The following is a 20202-nucleotide window of genomic DNA, read 5'->3' on the forward strand; positions in this document are numbered from 1 at the left end:
CAGTGTGATATCCCTTCCCCCTCTTTAGTTCTCAGCAGCTAGTGTAACTCATTTATTGCAGCTTCTGCAATTAAGTATAACATTAACCCCTTCTCTTCCACATGCCATCTAAAGCGACATACTGGGTAAATCATCAGCCCAGTAAAGAGTTACCCATTCACATGCACTTTCATCAGCACCTTGTCATGGCAGTAAGGAAATGAGTGTTGTGCTGTGCTGTAATTGGCTAGGCATCTAAGGGAGGAAGTGCCTGTATGTGCACTACTGGCAAACAGCTCAGCCCTGATCCTGCCCCCTGAAATGGAGAAAATGCGAAATAGCTGTGGACCATGGCGGGGGCTCTCAGGGGTTCAATAACAGCAGTAAAAACACTTACATTGTCACCACTTTAAGGGATAAACTAAGAAAACCAGGCAATTTTTTACAAATATTTTTAAAATGAAGGTTGCATGGACAGCAAAAGGTGTGCCATATGTATTAAAAGGCCTGTGACACTTTTGTGCATCTTTCTTCAGTGCAGATAACCGTGTAGAATGCCTGTATTGGAAAATGCCCCCATATATATATATATATATATATATATATATATATATATATAGCTATATCTAGGCTTATATCTCTTCGTCTCGACATGATCAGTATCCTATACATGGCAAAGAAACCTTCTGCCTCAAGCAACTCATATTCAAACATACTGGCCAGACTACAAAACTACAAACACCCCAATGTATTCTGTTTCCAGGAAATGGCCCTTTGAAAGAGACCCATCGATCTGTCAGTAGATCCTTTCGAAGTCTAACTAGCAAATGAAGCAGCTTCTTTATATTATGCAGGTATAATCTTTTCCCTGTAATTCGAAAAACTGATTCCAATGTACCTTGTAAACTGTATTGTCCATATGGTGTAGCTCAGAAAAGGCCCAGTGCTTCCATTAACACTTTTCCTTTGAGCCATCTGTGTTTCTCCGGCTCACAACTAGGCACAGTAAGAAGTCATCCAGGGGAATATGCATCATGTTACGTCTAGGTATGTTGATACACTGGCTCTGAGGCATAAGTTAATGAGACCTGCCACATGGTTGTTCACTTCGGTACATGCCGCGCATACTACGGGGCCAAGAGGGTATTGATGTATTTTAATTACCTGTTTAGAATTCCTTCCATCATCTTTCTCGGTCAATTCAACAGAGGCGCATTAATAAGGCAGCAGTAGAACGAAAACCGAGTCCGATCAATAATACTCCACACTGCAGTACCTTCCATCCATTTTCTTCTTTTTATCACTCATTACAGTTTACTGGGCACTGAACACATTTAGAAGGATGTGGACAAACCTCCACGGGCACCCACTACTTGCATCTGATTAAAAAGGTGTGCTGCTTCTACCAACGGTTCCTATATATATATATATATATATATATATATATATATAAAGAACAAAATGGTCTGGCACTTTATTGAAGATATCGCAGTACAAAGCTGGAAGTCTGACGCGTTTCGCAATAATGCTTAATCGTAGACTACGATTAAGCATTATTGCAAAATGCGTCAGACTTCCAGCTTTGTACTGCGATATCTTCAATAAAGCAACAAACAGTTTTCACCTGCATCCACTCTAGTGCCGGACCATTTTGTTCTTTCTATACAAGCATCCAACCGGAGGCGGTACCGGTCGGCCCGTGGCACAGGTGGAGAGGTGGGCGTGCTAACGGTGAGCGGCTCACAGTCAAGCCTTGAGATATATATATATATATATATTTTTTTTTTCTGTAAATGAAAGAAAAAAATTACAACAGCACAAAAATGGTAATTAAAAAAAAGCTGTCAGGAAATCCACCCTGCTCAAGGAGGCGTCAATGTTACAGAATTCTAGAATCTGTAAAAATAAAATATAAAACACATATTAATGAATAAACAGAATGAAATCAATAAATAAGTGGCAAAAAACAAACTGAATTCTAGTATAGGTATTTGGTCGCAGTCAAAGGGTTTCCATAAATGTGGGACATCCATATGTTGGTAGGTCAGTCCATCAATGGTCTGCCATTGGGACTATTTTTTTTTCTTTAATGGCCATGAGACAAAACAGCATATACAGGGAACCAGTTGCCCCCCTTGAAAAAGTGTATTTTTGAGCATACCAGATGCACGATAGACGTGTATAGACGTGTATGTTGTTTATAAGTAGACAAATTTGTATATACAGAAAACCAACTTTTCAAAATCTGTAGTTGGTCCCAGCATTTAACCATGCAGATTTGTTATGGATTTTCCTAATTAATTCCAAAAGGGGAGTCAAAATCTGGAATGAATTTGCGGTAAATTTGCATGTGTGAAGATACCAATTATTTATCACATTTCACATTTAGGAACATCATTTTATATATCATCCACCTGTACTATAATAAGGAAATATTAATATATGGTACCATAGCCACTTATGACCCACCTATTTTGCTGCTTCTGAGAAGGCTAATAATAGTCAGACCCCACATATTGGGGATATTTATCAATAGTATTTGCCAATTTACTAGTGTAAAGAAAGTCACAAATTTTTACACAAACCCTTTTTTGTGCAAAAATGTCTTCTTCTCTATCACTGCCCTTTAACAAGCTGGATAACCACTTTAATTTGTATACTGATACCCATGGCTAAACTTCAACAGTTTTGTATCCTTGGCCTTATGAGGATGATAATTTTTTTTCAAAATAATATTACAGTCCTACAAAATGAATTAATACCTTGCTTTCTATGTTTTTTTTAATTTTTTTTTATTTACAAAGTTACAAAAGTCCAAAAAAGAAATCCATCTACATTGATACAATAATCACCCTTACCCTCCCCCCCTCCCCTTCCTATCATTGATCAACATAGGAGGCAGGGTGCCAGGAGGCCAAAGTCAGGTATATCCTATCATTGATTTACCTATGGTAATTCCCACCAAAGTTTATTTAATCTTTTAACCATTAATCATTTGCCCTTTAATTATCTCTTAATTCCGGCCCCCTAAATCCCCGCCCCCTCACATCAATCCAGCTTATAAAAAAAAAGTACCTTATTAATTTAATAATTAACCAAAGTCATGTCTGTGAGGCAGGGCAATGTCATTGGCGTACATGTAGTCTTAAGTTGTGTTTGCAGATGCCTTCTTAAAGTGTACCTGTCTTCAACAAAAACTCTTTATATAATGTAGATAATACCATTATATGTATATTGGTAATATACATTCCCTACAGCTATTGCTTGGATGTCTCTATGAGGAGTCCAAATACAGAAAGTGTGGGTGGACAAGCTGGGCTCTGTACACTGAGGACAAGCAGGGCTCTGTAAACTGAGGACAATCAGGCCTCTGTACACTGAGGACAAGCAGGGCTCTGTACACTGAGAACAAGCAGGCCTCTGTACACTGAGGATAAGCAGGGCTCTATACACTGAGGACAAGCAGGGCTCTGAACACTGAGGACAAGCATGGCTCTGTACACTGAGGACAAGCAAGGCTCTGTACACTGAGGATAAGCAGGCCTCTGTACACTGAGGACAAGCAGGGCTCTGTACACTGAGGACAAGCAGGGCTCTGTACACTGAGGACAAGCAGGACTCTGTACACCAAGGGCAAGCAGGACTTTGTACACTGAGGACAAGCAGGACTCCGTGCACTGAGGACAAGCAGGGCTCTGTACACTGAGGACAAGCAGGGCTCTGTACACTGAGGACAAGCAGGGCTCTGTACACTGAGGACAAGCAGGGCTCTGTACACTGAGGACAAGCAGGACTCTGTACACTGAGGACAAGCAGGGCTCTGTACACTGAGGACAAGCAGGGCTCTGTACACTGAGGACAAGCAGGGCTTAAGACAAGCAGGGCTCTGTACACTGAGGACAAGCAGGGCTCTGTACACTGAGGACAAGCAGGGCTCTGTACACTGAGGACAAGCATGGCTCTGCACACTGAGGCTCTATGACACGCCCCTGGCTCACACAGCAGGATGATTGACAAGCCAGGAGCCTGCAGAGAACCCTGCTTCTCCTGCCCTCACTTCCTGTATTTGGACTCCTCATTGACATATATAGGCAATAGCTGCAGGGATAGCATTTTGTCACCCAAAAATATACAATTTTTTTCAATCAATGTATATTGCAAACATACATCTAATGGTATTCTCTACATTATATCAAAAGTTTTTGTTGGTGACAGGTACACTTTAAGGGCATTTTAAAGGCCAGACTGGTAAAATGATACATTAAGCTACAATGGGATTTTAGCTTTACGGTGCTGCCAAAGTATGTTTAGGCTCGAAGGGATGGTTAGCATTAAGGTCAGGTTTACGCAGTGCTGTTTTCCATGTCTTTTTTTTTTCAGTAAAAACAAGGAGTTGACACGAGAAAGAGAAGAATTATAAGTCTTTCCTTTTACATTTCCTCCCTTTAGGATCTGCTCCAGGTTTTGGCATAGAAAAAATGCACCAAAACAAAGTTTTCTAGGATCTACAGATGTTGTCGTTGCTAAGTGCTGTCAAGTCGTTGTCAACTTATGGCGACACATTTGATGGGTTTCCTGTAGTGTGTTTTGTCTGGGTCCAGGCTTCATGTCTACAGCAGTTTTTTGTTGTCTTTTTATGGCAATTCTTATCTTCTCATGATACATCCAGAATAGAAAAGTTGAAGATTGGTCATCTGAGCCCCAATATACATCTTAAAGGGGAACTCCGCCCCTAGACATCTTAACCCCTATCCAAAGGATAGGGGATAAGATGTCTGATCGCGGCTACAATATCTGATCTCGGCGGCGGCACCCCAGACATCTGGTGCCGGATTACTGGCGATGCGGGCAGAGGCTCGTGATGTCACATCTGCGTCCCGCTCATGACGTCACGGCCATGCTCCCTCAATGCAAGTCTATGGGAGGGGGCATGACAGCTTTAATGTTTAAAGCGTACCTATCCTTTGGATAGGGGATAAGATGTCTAGGAGCGAAGTACCCCTTTAAGTATAATCTCTTCCTTACCTACTGGTTTCTTTTTGATTAGCAGCCCAGGGTATCCCCAGTGGCATTCCAGCACCACAGTGCATACAGTCATGGGCGTAACATTTTTCTAGAAAATGATTTTTCTAACAGAAAAGGATTACAGTAACACATGTTTTGCTATACACGTGTTTATTCCTTTTGTGTGTATTGGAACTAAACCAAAAAAGGGAGGTAAAAAAAACAAATTGGACATAATGTCACAACAAACTCCAAAAATGTGCTGGACAAAATTATTGGCACCCTTTCAAATTTGTGGAAAAATAAGATTGTTTCAAGCATGTGATGCTCCTTTAAACTCACCTGGGGCAAGTAACAGGTTTGGGCAATATAAAAATCATACCTGAAAGCAGATTAAAAGTTCACTTAGTCTTTGCATTGTGTGTCTGTGTGTGCAACACTAAGCATGGACAACAGAAAGAAGAGAACTGACTGAGAACTTGAGAACCAAAATTGTGGAAACATATTAACAATCTCAAGGTTACAAGTCCATCTCCAGAGATCTAGATTTGCCTTTGTCCACAGTGCACAACATTATCAAGAAGTTTGCAACCCATGGCACTGTAGCTAATCTCCCTGGGCGTGGGCGGAAGAGAAAAATTGATAAAAGGAGTCCACTCTGGATAGTCCGAATGGTGGATAAGCAGCCCCAAACAAGTTCCAAAGATATTAAAGCTGTCCTGCAGGCTCAGGGAGCATCAGTGTCAGCAAAAACTATCCGTCGACATTTAAATGAAATTAAACGCTATGGCAGGAGACCCAGAAGGACCCCACTTCTGACACAGAGACATAAAAAAGCAAGATTACATCTTGACAAATTATACTTGAGTAAGCCAAAATCCTTCTGGGAAAACGTTTTGTGGACAGATGACACCAAGATAGAGCTTTTTGGTAAAACACATCATTCTACTATTTACCGAAAACAGAATGAGGCCTACAAAGAAAAGAACACAGTACCTACAGTTAAATACGGTGGAGGTTCAATGATGTATTGGTGTTTTGCTGCCTCTGGCACTGGGTGCCTTGAATGTGTGCATCAAAAGCACCCATAAATGGATGACAACAAAGTGCTGGAAAGTTCTAAAGTGGCCAGTAATGAGTCCAGTTCTAAATCCCATTGAACACCTGTGGAGAGATCTTAAAATTGCTGTTTGGAAAAGGCACCCTTCCAATAAGAGAGACCTGGAGCAGTTTGCAAAAGAAGAGTGGTCCAACATTCCGGCTGAGAGGTGTAAGAAGCTTATTGATGGTTATAGGAAGCAACTGATTTCAGTAATTGTTTCCAAAGGGTGTGCAACCAAATATTAAGTTAAGGGTGGCAACAATTTTGTCCAGCCCATTTTTGGAGTTTGTCCAATTTGCTTTTTTTCCCTACCCTTTTTGGTTTAGTGTAAATACATACAAAGGGAATAAACATGTGTATAGCAAAACATGTGTTACTGCAATCCATTTCTGTGAGAAATACATTTTCTTGAAAAATTTCAGAGGTGCCAACATTTACAGCCATGTGGCCACGCTATAACCACTATGGCTGGAACCAATCTAGTCTTGGTACAGTATAAAAGCACACATCTCAGCACATGAGATTTTTTCCTTGATCAATTTGTCTGTAAATTTTTTGACTAGGAGGCTTTAGCTGTATATGATCTCTAGTTTCTCTTTATCAATGTGAAGTGGCATATTTTACCAGTTGTCATCTTCTTGGTCTTCTTAACCTTCCATTTAAAGCCCATTTTAAGATACTTTCTGCCAAAGTGTGGTGTCATCATCATAGCAAAGGTCATTGATAACTCTTCCTCAAATCTTTTCCCCTCCTCCTACCTCATGCAGATCAACTTCTATGATGATTCTTCTCTGCATATAGATTGAACAGATACAGAGAAAGAATGCCACCATGTCAGCCTCCTTTGTCAATCTTGAACCAATCTATTTCTCCTTGTTCTGTCTGCAGCGTTGCCTCCTGATACACTTAGAGGTTAAAAGGAAGGACAATAAAGTGCCAAAGGCCCTCTGCCACTAGAGCTGAAGAGATTTAAAGGGGTACTCCGCTGAAAAGATGCCTAATTGCGGGGGTCCCGCCTCTGCCGCACACCCCTGTCATTTGGTGCATTGAGCGAACTCTGCTCCGTGTCCGCTGACTTGCAAACACAGCCGCGATGCCCCCTCCATTCATGCTTACGAGAGGAGACGTGAGGGCTATGTACTAGCTGGCACGCCCCCTCCCATAGACATGAATGGAGGGGGAGTGGCATGACGTCACGAATGCAGAAGCTCCCAGCTTCTAAAATGTTTTCAGCAGATTAAGTTATCCATCTGTCTGGGATCCAGCCTATAAGAGGATACAGGTTCCCTGAGCCTATTCTGCTAAACAAGACAGACAACTGCAGCTACATCTGAATGGAGGGTAGGTCATATGTGTGTATGGGTATATTCACAGTCTTCAGAAGTTATGGAAGTTTGAGCTGTTTGAGCTGCTTATGGCAGAATGCTACTGATAAGCTACCTAAGCAGTAGATTAAATTTGTCCCCCAAAAATACAAAAAGAGAGCAAGACTAATGTGTCTCAGCTGTAAGCGGCCACCTTAGTCCTAGGAATTTTGACAATTGAGGACTGTTTATATAAAACCAGACAAAATCTGTAGATTTATTGCTTTATTTTACTATATATTTTCCTTACTCTGCATGCGCCTGGTGCAGTAAACAAAATCAAGTGAACAAAACCAAGTGTTGTGCATTTATAGTTCACAGCAGTTGATGTGTCACACAATCTTCCGGTGTTAATCTGTCGCCTGTTGACAGAGTAAGAGGAAAAAGCATTAACTTGTTAACACGAAAATGAACAGAGAATGAACCATCTACTGCTCCCAATAAAAAATTATCAAACAACTATATACACCCTTGTATGTGTCTGAATATACAGCGGGTGCATAGACAGGGCTGCATCAGAAGATGACAATGCTGTTGGATTTTAAAAAATTATGTTTAAAGCGTACCTGTCAGATCCAACAAAAAGAAAAATATACCAATATTTATTTTAAAAATACCTCTTTTCATTAGCTCACAGTGTTAGAAATCCTGTCAGGGGAAGGCATTCCCCTTCCTTGTGGTGGTGGGAGGTGATTGGTGTGTCTGCTCATACAGCCTTGTCCACGAGTCATCTCTTGTCCATGACTCATGAACAAGCCTGATGCTGCTGCAGCACTGGTTAGTATCCCAGTAGGTATGGGGACCCCTAGTGGTGGGATTTTCAGGAGCCGTTTTCTTTTTTAAATATTCAAAAATGTGTAAACAACCATATTACAAAAGGTCTTGAATTTTCATCAGTAACAACATATAAAAAGTTTTTGAATTTGAAAGTGCCCATTTAAGGAAACAAAGATTCAAATGCTTGGTTACTACTAATGAAGAGGCACAATGAACTTAACCCCTTGCTGCAAAACATCGTTTCTAAATGGTTCTGCGGCACTGGAGGGTTATGAAGCGAGCTCAGGAGCTGAGCTCGCATCATACCCGCACGGTCCCACCTGCTATCAGCAGCCAGGACCCGTGGCTAATGTCGGACATCGCTGTTCAGGCAGATGTCCAGCATTAACTCTAAAGTGAAAGTGAAAGCTTCTCGGCAGCTCAGTCAGACTGATTGGGACTGGTAAAATCGCGATGTTCCAATCAGCTAGGATGCATTTGGAGGGTGCCTTACCTACCTCTTGCGCAATCGATCTGGATTGATTGCTCCAATCCTGAAATCCAGGCTTGAGCAATCAAGCGCTGATAACACTGATCAATGCATTGCAATGCAATGGCATTGATCAGTGTATTGAATCAATGTACTGCATGTTATAGTCCCATATGGGGTCTATAACATTGCCAAAAAAGTGGAAAAAAAAGTTAATAAAGATGATGTAACCCCTTCCCCATAAAAAAAATGGTGTAAATAAAAATAAACATATGTGGTATCGCCGCATGCATAAATGTCTGAGCTATAAAAATATATTGTTAATTAAACCACACGGTCAATGGCGTACGTGCAAAAAAAATTCCACAGTCCAAACCGCATTTTTGGTCACTTTTTATACCATAAAAAAATGAATAAAAAGTCCGATCAAAACAAATATGGTACCGATTAAAACTTCAGATCACGGCGCAAAAAATTAGCTCTCAAACCACCCCATATGTGGAAAAATTTAAAAGTTAGGGAGTCAGAAATGGACAATTTAAAACGTAAACATTTTCCTGCATGTAGTTATGATTTTTTTCAGACATAATACAAAATCAAACCTATATAAGTAGGGTATCATTTTAATCGTATGGACCTACAGAATAAAGAGAAGGTGTAATTTTTACCAAAAAATTTACTATATAGAAACGGAATGCCCCAAAATATACAAAATTGTGTTTTTTCTTCCATTTTTTCACACAATGATTTTGTTTTTCCGTTTTGCCATAGATTTTGGGGTAAAATGACTGATGTCATTACAAGTAGAATTGGTAACACAAAAAATAAGCCATAATATTGATTTGTAGAGGCAAAATTGAAAGGGTTATGATTTTTAAGATGTAAGGAGGAAAAAACGGAAGTGCAAAAACGAAAAAACGCTATGTCCTTAAAGGGTTAAACCAGCGGTTGCTGGAGATTTGAACATTAAAAAAAAAGTATGGCTCAAGCCTAAATCCTCTACAGGACAGTAACCTTTCCTCTGGCCCTATGCTTCCTAGCCTAAGAAGCTCTTGTTGCCTATACATGGGCTCACCTAGGCTGTTTCAAGCCTACTGTTCCTGTCACACTCGCAGCAAGTACTACTAATGTACCTGGACATTACTGCTTCCCCTAAAACTGGACTTTCTCAACCTCTTCAGCCCTATTTCCTGCAGCGACAGTCTGACTCTGCCCAGCATGTACATTACACAATCCCTACATCCGTCCCGGTATAGCTGCCAAGCTTGCAGTAGACCCCTATGCACATACACATACTCCTGTCCTGTGGCTGTCTTCCCATACAAGAAGTCGAAAGTGATATCACATTGATGATGCACACAGTAATGTCATGGTACCAATATAATGCGCACAGTAATGTCACAGTAAAGAAATACTAAACACAATGGGGGAGATTTATCAAAACCTATGGTGAAGCAAAGTTGCCCAGTTGCCTATAGCAACCAATCAGATTGCTTCTTTCATTCTTAACAAGGCCTGTGAAAAATGAAAGAAGTGATCTGATTGGTTGCTATGGGCAACTGGGCCACTTTGCCTCTCCCCAGGTTTTGATAAATCTCACCCAATGGCCCTCATTTACTATTGCAAACCCGACATGTTTTGTAGGGTTGTGCGCCAGATTCTTGAAAAAACCCTGACTAACTCTACATTTTGCTAAGAAAACCTGAAAAAGGGGCACGGCTGTTGAGAAGGGGGCATGGTCACCGAAAAGGGGCGTGTTCCTGACATTTTCACAAAATCCCAACATATTTACTAAGGTTTCCACAGAAAATGTGGTGGATTTGAGCTGAGGAAAACCCTACAGATCAGAGCGTGTGTAAAAAAAAGCAAAATGTAGGGAAAGTGGAAGATGTAGGGAAACCTTAGTAAATACCATGGAAAATAAATTGTAGGGAATTAAAACCCACAAAAAAACCTACACAACACTCTTAGTAAATAAGGGCCAATGATATGATACCACAGGAATAACACACAAAATATCACTGTACAAAACTGTGAAATAAAAAAAAGCAACAAAAAATAAAAAATAAAACAACCCCCCCCAAAAAAATAAAACAAAAAATACAGAAAATAAGAAAATATAGGGCTACATAGCGAATGCATAGGAGTTAATTTAGAATAAACATAACAAACTGCAACCTACTCTATTATTTGTATGGCCCCAGAGCAGCTGCTCTACCTGCTACACTGGTATCCCTATATGGCAGTATTTCCCAAACAGGGTGCCTCCAGTGGTTGCAAAACTACGACTCCCAGCATGCCTGGACACCCAAAGGCTGTCCGGGCATGCTGGGAGTCGTAGTTTTGTAACCAATGGTGGCTCCCTGGCTGGGAAATGCTGCTCTAAGGACAACTGGATGCATAAGGAAACATAATGGGGGAGATTTCTCAAAACCTGTCCAGAGGAAAAGTTGCTGAGTTGCCCATAGCAACCAATCAGATCGCTTCTTTCACTTTTGAACAGGCCTCTGAAAAATGAAAGTAGCGATCTGATTGGTTGCTATGGGCAACTCAGCAACATTTCCTCTGGACAAGTTTTGATAAATCTCCCCCCAATGTGTTCTCTAGCACCACAATAAAATGGTTACATCCTCTTTATTTACATTACTTTAAAATCTACATTGGCATGATCCACTTATGTAACCTACTCGTTACGCTCTTACACATGGTTGATGTAGAGAAAGCATATATAGAAAGGAGTTGCCCAAAGTCTAACCATCCATTACATTGAAATAACAATTGGCATGATCCAAATAAGTAACGTTTGCGTTTCAAACAATCGCGCTCTTACTAATGGCTGATGGATAAAAAGGATATATAGAAAAGAGTCACCCGTAGTGTAATCACCCGTTGACAATTCACAATAGGCATGGTAAATGTTCCTCATAGGAAATTACCAATTACAGTTCATTCAAAGAATTTTTACTTATTGTATCTCATTTGCTTTGGGATTTTTACTACTGTGATTTGCACAATTGCATTAAAATTGCACCTTTTTTTGTCATGCTTTTGGGAAAATCCCGGCGAAAACAACAAAAATGCATTAAAAAAAAATTATGCAATGTGTGAACACAGCCCTCAGTGTGAGAGAGATGTATACCTATACTATATATCCTGATCCCATAGTATTAACCCCTTAAGGACCGGGGTTTTTTCCGTTTTTGCATTTTCGTTTTTTGCTCCTTGCCTTTAAAAAATCATAACTCTTTCAATTTTGCACCTAAAAATTCATATGATGGCTTATTTTTTGCGCCACCAATTCTACTTTGTAATGACGTCAGTCATTTTGCCCAAAAATCTACGGTTAAACGGAAAAAAAAATCATTGTGCAACAAAATTGAAAAAAAAAAACGCTGTTTTGTAACTTTTGGGGGCTTCCGTTTCTACGTAGTACATTTTTCGGTAAAAATGACACTGTATCTTTATTCTGTAGGTCCATACGATTAAAATGATACCCTACTTATATAGGTTGATTTTGTCGGACTTCTGGAAAAAATCATAACTACATGCAGGAAAATTAATACGTTTAAAATTGTCATAACGTTATAACGATATAACGTTTTTATTTTTCCGTGTATGGGGCGGTATGAGGGCTCATTTTTTGAAGTTTTTAACGTTACCATTTTTGCATTGATAGGACTTATTGATCGCTTTTTATTCATTTTTAAATGATATAAAAAGTGACCAAAAATGCACTATTTTGGAATTTGAAATTTTTTTGCGCGCACGCCATTGACCGAGCGGTTTAATTAATGATATATTTTTATAATTCAGACATTTCCGCACGCGGTGATACCACATATGTTTATTTTTATTTTTAGTTACACTGTGTTTTTTTTTTATTGGAAAAGGGGGGTGATTCAAACTTTTAATAGGGGAGGAGTTAAATGATCTTTATTCACTTTTTTTTTTCACTTTTTTTTTGCAGTGTTATAGGTCCCATAGGGACCTATAACACTGCACACACTGATCTTCATCATTGATCACTGGTTTCTCATAAGAAACCAGTGATCAACGATTCTGCCGCATGACTGCTCATGCCTGGATCTCAGGCACTGAGCAGTCATTCGGCGATCGGACAGCGAGGAGGCAGGTAGGGGCCCTCCCGCTGTCCTGTCAGCTGTTCGGGATGCCGCGATTAGCCGCGGCTATCCCGAACAGCCCGACTGAGCTAGCCGGCAACTTTCACTTTTAGCCACGCGGCTGAGCTCTGAGCGCGCGGCTAAAGGGATAATAGCGCGCGGAGCCGCGATCGGCGCTGCGCGCTATTAGAGGCGGGTCCCGGCTTCACTATGACGCCGGGCCCGTCGTGATATGACATGGGGTTACTGTGTAACCCCGCGTTATATCAGGAGAGCAGGACCAAGGGCGTACCTGTATGCCCTTGGTCCTTAAGGGGTTAAGCAGATGGAGCTGGGAGGGGAGGGATGTGAGAGCTAGTAGAAGGGATCTGATAGGTGATGATGTCATCCTGTAGTTCACAGCTGACCCAGAACTGACATCCTGTTCCGACAAATTGACCACTGGAAGGTTTAGCAAATTTAGACTGGTGATCACATGACAGGGTTACTGTTATGAAATGCATTGTAATAAAACAAATGGCGCTGTAGGACTAATGATAGTAGTGAGCCTGCATGGGCTTCTTTGAAGCGTTCCTGTCATATCGCAGAAAAAAATATTGCTTATATCTGTTAGTAACTAGGCCATGCAGATGCTTTATATCTCTTTTGTATGTGTCTAGCTTCTGTATTTGGCTCACAAATCCTTCTATTCTGCTGCTCACTCATTCTGACATTCACTGCCTCTGAAGGGGCATGTACGAGACAAGCACCAAGCCCACCCTCACTCACTATGCATTATCTTCCTCCCTGAGTCTGCTGTGCTGGGTCTTTTCATCCACTCACTGCAGTCTGCAGTCTGTAATCCTCTGTAATTCTCTCCTCTCTGTTTTCATACTGCAGTGTGATAGACAGGATAGGAATGAGCACAGACGAGTGATAGTCCTGACCTCACTTCCTGGACTTTGTTCCAGCCTCTGTTTCAGCTGGTACAAAGATGATGCAAACCGACATTCGTACAAAAAAGGAACTCTATATATAGGCCCAGATTTATCAAACTGTGTGAGAGAAAAAGTGGAGTGGTTATCCCACAGCAACCAATCACAGCTCAGCTTTCACTTTACCTCAGCTCATTAGCTGAGCTGTGATTGGTCGCTGTGAAAAAATGACTCCACTTTTTCTCTCACACAGTTTGATAAATCTGGGCCTATGTTTTATTTTAAGTGTTTTAAAAAGGTCAATGTTTTGCCAAGATGTACACCATTTTAAAAGTTTTTTGATCTGACAGTGCCCATTTAACTGCTTTGAGAGACCCTTCAGCTCTTCAGAGTGATGTTCTGCAAAACAGCACAGAGGAAAGTAATGAGAAGAAACTGCAGCACTCACCCCCACCATGCCTCACACCGTCCATTGTCTTATTTTCACATTATTCACCCTGTGACTGTGCTATATTATGACATGTAATGGTCAATAGGAAGACTAAATATATTGGCAAGTGCCACAGTTTTTTTCTAATTACTTTGGATTAATTATAAACTGAAAATAGAATTTTTAATCAAGTTCTTTCATTAAAAACCCATTTATATTTTTGCTGTCACAATTAAAATTAAAAAAATATTAGTATTCAGCTGTAAACTGTATTCAAAGTAAAACCAAGTCCTAGATACAAGTGAGAAATGAATAAATTATTATGACTTGTAAATTGTCATCGGCTTGGCAGAAAATTCTCAATCTATTAATTATCACAAAGCTCGGTATGTGTTCAAGATTTATAGAAGTTTCTTTCATAATATGATAACTCCAGGCTGGCTCTTTCCTCAGTATATCTTTACCATTTTACCTTCTCTGAACAAGCAGAGCAGCAGTGTAAAGTATGGTGGTTGGGCAATATGGCATCATAAGCCTTTGTTTAGATTACATTTTGCAGGAGTGAACAATGTTCTGGACTCTGGGCAATAGTAGTCAAGTAGCCTTTACCAATCCCCAAAGCTATGTTCACACTTTAGATCAGCTGTTTTATGTATCATTTTATGCAGGTCTTACACTTAAAATATAACAAGTGCTATATTTGAGCCATGGGCTGCTTTTAGACATGAGCCATTGGGCCATGCACAAAAATAATTCATTGAAATAACTTTGATATTTTCCCCTACGTAAGAACCAGATCCTGTTCAGACATAGACACTAGGTTAGGTTCACACAGTCTTTTGAAACCAGGTTTTAATGTTTCTTTAAAGGGGTAGTTGGGAGAAATCTCAGAGACGTTAGATGGATAGAAACATTATGAAAGGGGTACTCCGGCTCTAAGACATCTTATCCCCTATCCAAAGTATAGGGGATAAGATGCCTGATCGCGGAGGTCCCACCGCTGGGGACCCCCGTGATCTTCCACTCCGCACCCCGTTAGAATCAGCCCTGGAGCATGCTCGCTCCGGGTCTGATTATTGGCGATCACGGGGACGGAGCATAGTGACACCATGGCTCCACCCCCGTGTGACATCACGCTCCGCCCCCTCAATGCAAGCCTATGGAGGGGGTGTGACAGCTGATTGCCAGTAATCAGACCAGGAGCGAGCACGCTCCGGGGTCTGATTCTAACGGGGTGCGGCATGGACCCCCCAGCGGCGGGACCCCTGCGATCAGGCATCTTATCCCCTATCCTTTGGATAGGGGATAAGATGTCTTAGCACCGGAGTACCCCTTGAAGAATATACAAAAAGATCTTTAACCAGTCAGAATCAATCATAGGTCCACCAATGTTCCTGACTGAATTGTATGTATATTAAATGGATATAAAAAAAAATTACCTCCTATTCAGTATCCTAATTTATGGAGAGGAGCCAAAACATCTCTTGAAGGACCCATCATGCCTACGCATTGCATGGACAGCCCTTTTATTTAAATGGGCACTACAATATGCAATACTTGATTTCTCCTGTGGTGGCGCTGCAGAGAACATGAACACTTGTCAGGTTTCCCACAGATTACAGCTGATCACTGGGGATCTTATAACAGTATAATCTGTGATCAGTTTATCATCAGGGGAACTTTCTACATAAATGTTTTACTGTTGCACTTCATGGTCTACTTATAAATAATGGCTCCAACTTTAATATGAACAGTACATGACAATATGATCTGCTCTCCTATATCTGACCTGATATTGAGACACTACACATGTAAGGATATGTATACGTATTAGCGGGCCGTACACTAAACAAATTTCTCTTTTCTTCTCAGGGTGTTTGGATTTGCTATAGTTGCAACGTCAACATTAAACATGTTAATCCCATCAGCTGCCAGAGTGCATTATGGGTGTGTTATCTTCGTTAGGATCCTGCAGGGATTAGTAGAGGTAAGTATGGTATTGTCGAGGTTTTCTCAAATTCAATATGTAAAGTTTGACTATAAACTAAATTATTTACATAAATGTTTCTATAATGTATATGTTACGCCGAGCGCTCCGGGTCCCCGCTCCTCCCCGGAGCGCTCGCTACACTTCCCTCACTGCAGCGCCCCGGTCGGTTCCACGGACCCGGGGCGCTGCGTTACCACCTTCGGCCGGGATGCGATTCGCGATGCGGGTAGCGCCCGCTCGCGATGCGCACCCCGGCTCCCGTACCTGACTCGCTCCCCGTCAGTTCTGTCCCGGCGCGCGCGGCCCCGCTCCCTAGGGCGCGCGCGCGCCGGGTCTTTGCGATTTAAAGGGCCACTGCACCGCTGATTGGTGCAGTGGTTCCAATTAGTGTTTACACCTGTGCACTTCCCTATATCACCTCACTTCCCCTTCACTCCCTCGCCGGATCTTGTTGCCCTAGTGCCAGTGAAAGCGTTCCTTGTGTGTTCCTTGCCTGTGATTCCAGACCTTCTGCCGTTGCCCCTGACTACGATCCTTGCTGCCTGCCCCGACCTTCTGCTACGTCCGACCTTGCTTCTGTCTACTCCCTTGTACCGCGCCTATCTTCAGCAGCCAGAGAGGTTGAGCCGTTGCTAGGGGATACGACCTGGTCACTACCGCCGCAGCAAGACCATCCCGCTTTGCGGCGGGCTCTGGTGAAAACCAGTAGTGACTTAGAACCGATCCTCTAGCACGGTCCACGCCAATCCCTCTCTGGCACAGAGGATCCACCACCTGCCAGCCGGCATCGTGACAGTAGATCCGGCCATGGATCCCGCTGAAGTTCCTCTGCCAGTTGTCGCTGACCTCACCACGGTGGTCGCCCAGCAGTCACAACAGATTGCGCAACAAGGCCAACAGCTGTCTCAACTGACTGTTATGCTACAACAGTTACTACCACAGCTCCAGCAATCATCTCCTCCGCCAGCTCCTGTACCTCCTCCGCAGCGAGTGGCCGCTTCTGGAATACGACTATCCTTGCCGGATAAATTTGATGGGGACTCTAAGTTTTGCCGTGGCTTTCTTTCCCAATGTTCATTACACTTGGAGATGATGTCGGACCAGTTCCCCACTGAAAGGTCTAAGGTGGCTTTCGTAGTCAGCCTGCTGTCTGGAAAAGCCCTGGCTTGGGCCACACCGCTCTGGGACCGCAATGACCCCGTCACTGCCTCTGTACACTCCTTCTTCTCGGAAATTCGAAGTGTCTTTGAGGAACCTGCCCGAGCCTCTTCTGCTGAGACTGCCCTGTTGAACCTGGTCCAGGGTAATTCTTCCGTTGGCGAGTATGCCGTACAGTTCCGTACCCTTGCTTCAGAATTATCCTGGAATAATGAGGCACTCTGCGCGACCTTTAAAAAAGGCCTATCCAGCAACATTAAAGATGTTCTGGCCGCACGAGAAATCCCTGCTAACCTACATGAACTCATCCATCTTGCCACTCGCATTGACATGCGTTTTTCCGAACGGCGTCAGGAGCTCCGCCAGGATATGGACTCTGTTCGCACGAGGCGTTTCTTCTCCCCGGCTCCTCTCTCCTCTGGTCCCCTGCAACCTGTTCCTGTGCCTCCCGCCGTGGAGGCTATGCAGGTCGACCGGTCTCGCCTGACACCCCAAGAGAGGACACGACGCCGCATGGAGAATCTCTGCCTGTACTGTGCTAGTACCGAACACTTCCTGAAGGATTGTCCTATCCGTCCTCCCCGCCTGGAAAGACGTCCGCTGACTCCGCACAAAGGTGAGACAGTCCTTGATGTCTACTCTGCTTCTCCACGTCTTACTGTGCCTGTGCGGATGTCTGCCTCTGCCTTCTCCTTCTCTGCTGTGGCCTTCTTGGACTCTGGATCTGCAGGAAATTTTATCTTGGCCTCTCTCGTCAACAGGTTCAACATCCCGGTGACCAGTCTCGCCAGACCCCTCTACATCAATTGTGTAAACAATGAAAGATTGGACTGTACTATACGTTTCCGCACGGAGCCCCTTCTAATGCGCATCGGATCTCATCACGAGAGGATTGAACTGTTGGTCCTCCCCAATTGCACTTCTGAAATCCTTCTTGGACTTCCCTGGCTTCAACTCCACTCCCCAATCCTGGATTGGTCCACTGGGGAGATCAAGAGTTGGGGGCCCTCTTGTTCCAAGGACTGCTTAAAACCGGTTCCCAGTAAACCTTGCCGTGTCCCTGTGCTTCCTCATGTAACCGGTCTCCCTAAGGCCTATATGGACTTTGCGGACGTTTTTTGCAAAAAACAAGCTGAGACTCTACCTCCTCACAGGCCTTATGATTGTCCCATTGACCTCCTCCCGGGCACTACTCCACCCCGGGGCAGAATCTATCCTCTGTCCGTCCCAGAGACTCTTGCCATGTCTGAATACGTCCAAGAAAATTTAAAAAAGGGCTTTATCCGTAAATCCTCCTCTCCTGCCGGAGCCGGATTTTTCTTTGTGTCCAAAAAAGATGGCTCTCTACGTCCTTGCATTGACTACCGCGGTCTTAATAAAATCACGGTTAAGAACCGCTACCCCCTACCCCTCATCTCTGAACTCTTTGATCGTCTCCAAGGTGCCCATATTTTTACCAAACTGGACTTAAGAGGTGCTTATAATCTCATCCGCATCAGAGAGGGGGATGAATGGAAAACGGCATTTAACACCAGAGATGGACACTTTGAGTATCTGGTCATGCCCTTTGGTCTATGCAACGCCCCTGCCGTCTTCCAAGACTTTGTTAATGAAATTTTTCGTGATCTCCTATACTCCTGTGTTGTTGTATATCTGGACGATATCCTGATTTTTTCTGCCAATCTTGAAGAACACCGCCAGCATGTCCGTATGGTTCTTCAGAGACTTCGTGATAATCAACTCTATGCCAAAATAGAGAAATGTCTGTTTGAATGCCAATCTCTTCCTTTTCTAGGATACTTGGTCTCTGGCCAGGGACTACAAATGGACCCAGATAAACTCTCTGCCGTCTTAGATTGGCCACGCCCCTCCGGACTCCGTGCCATCCAACGTTTTTTGGGGTTCGCCAATTATTACAGGCAATTTATTCCACATTTTTCTACCATTGTGGCTCCTATTGTGGCTTTAACAAAAAAAAATGCCGATCCCAAGTCTTGGCCTCCTCAAGCGGAAGACGCCTTTAAACGACTCAAGTCTGCCTTTTCTTCGGCTCCCGTGCTCTCCAGACCTGACCCATCTAAACCCTTCCTATTGGAGGTTGATGCCTCCTCAGTGGGAGCTGGAGCTGTCCTTCTACAAAAAAACTCTTCCGGGCATGCTGTTACTTGTGGTTTTTTTTCCAGGACCTTCTCTCCGGCGGAGAGGAACTACTCCATCGGGGATCGAGAGCTTCTAGCCATTAAATTAGCACTTGAGGAATGGAGGCATCTGCTGGAGGGATCAAGATTTCCAGTTATTATTTACACCGATCACAAGAACCTCTCCTACCTCCAGTCTGCCCAACGGCTGAATCCTCGTCAGGCCAGGTGGTCTCTGTTCTTTGCCCGATTTAATTTTGAAATTCACTTTCGGCCTGCTGATAAGAACATTAGGGCCGATGCTCTCTCTCGTTCCTCAGATGCCTCTGAAATTGAACTCTCTCCTCAACACATCATTCCTCCTGACTGCCTGATTTCCACTTCTCCAGCCTCCATCAGACAAACTCCTCCAGGAAAGACCTTTGTTTCTCCACGCCAACGCCTTGGGATCCTCAAATGGGGTCACTCCTCCCATCTCGCAGGTCATGCGGGCATTAAGAAATCTGTGCAACTCATCTCTCGCTTCTATTGGTGGCCGACTCTAGAGACTGATGTGGTGGACTTTGTGCGAGCCTGCACTATCTGTGCCCGGGATAAGACTCCTCGCCAGAAGCCCGCTGGTTTTCTTCATCCTCTACCTGTCCCCGAACAACCTTGGTCTCTGATTGGTATGGATTTTATTACTGACTTACCCCCATCCCATGGCAACACTGTTATTTGGGTGGTCGTTGATCGATTCTCCAAAATGGCACATTT

General features: G+C 43.0%; 1 protein-coding gene across 1 annotated transcript in view; it reads left to right on the top strand.

The window, feature by feature from the left end:
- The window catches only part of SLC17A7 (solute carrier family 17 member 7), a 135944-nt gene that overhangs the window by 87204 nt on the left and 28538 nt on the right, over positions 1 to 20202 (top strand). Inside the window, exon 4 of the mRNA XM_056541856.1 lies at positions 16033 to 16147. Coding sequence (XP_056397831.1) covers positions 16033 to 16147 — 115 coding nt within the window. The remainder of the gene's footprint in view (positions 1 to 16032; positions 16148 to 20202) is intronic.

This window comes from Hyla sarda, chromosome 10, assembly GCF_029499605.1.
Source record: "Hyla sarda isolate aHylSar1 chromosome 10, aHylSar1.hap1, whole genome shotgun sequence".
Taxonomy (NCBI): Eukaryota; Metazoa; Chordata; class Amphibia; order Anura; family Hylidae; genus Hyla; species Hyla sarda.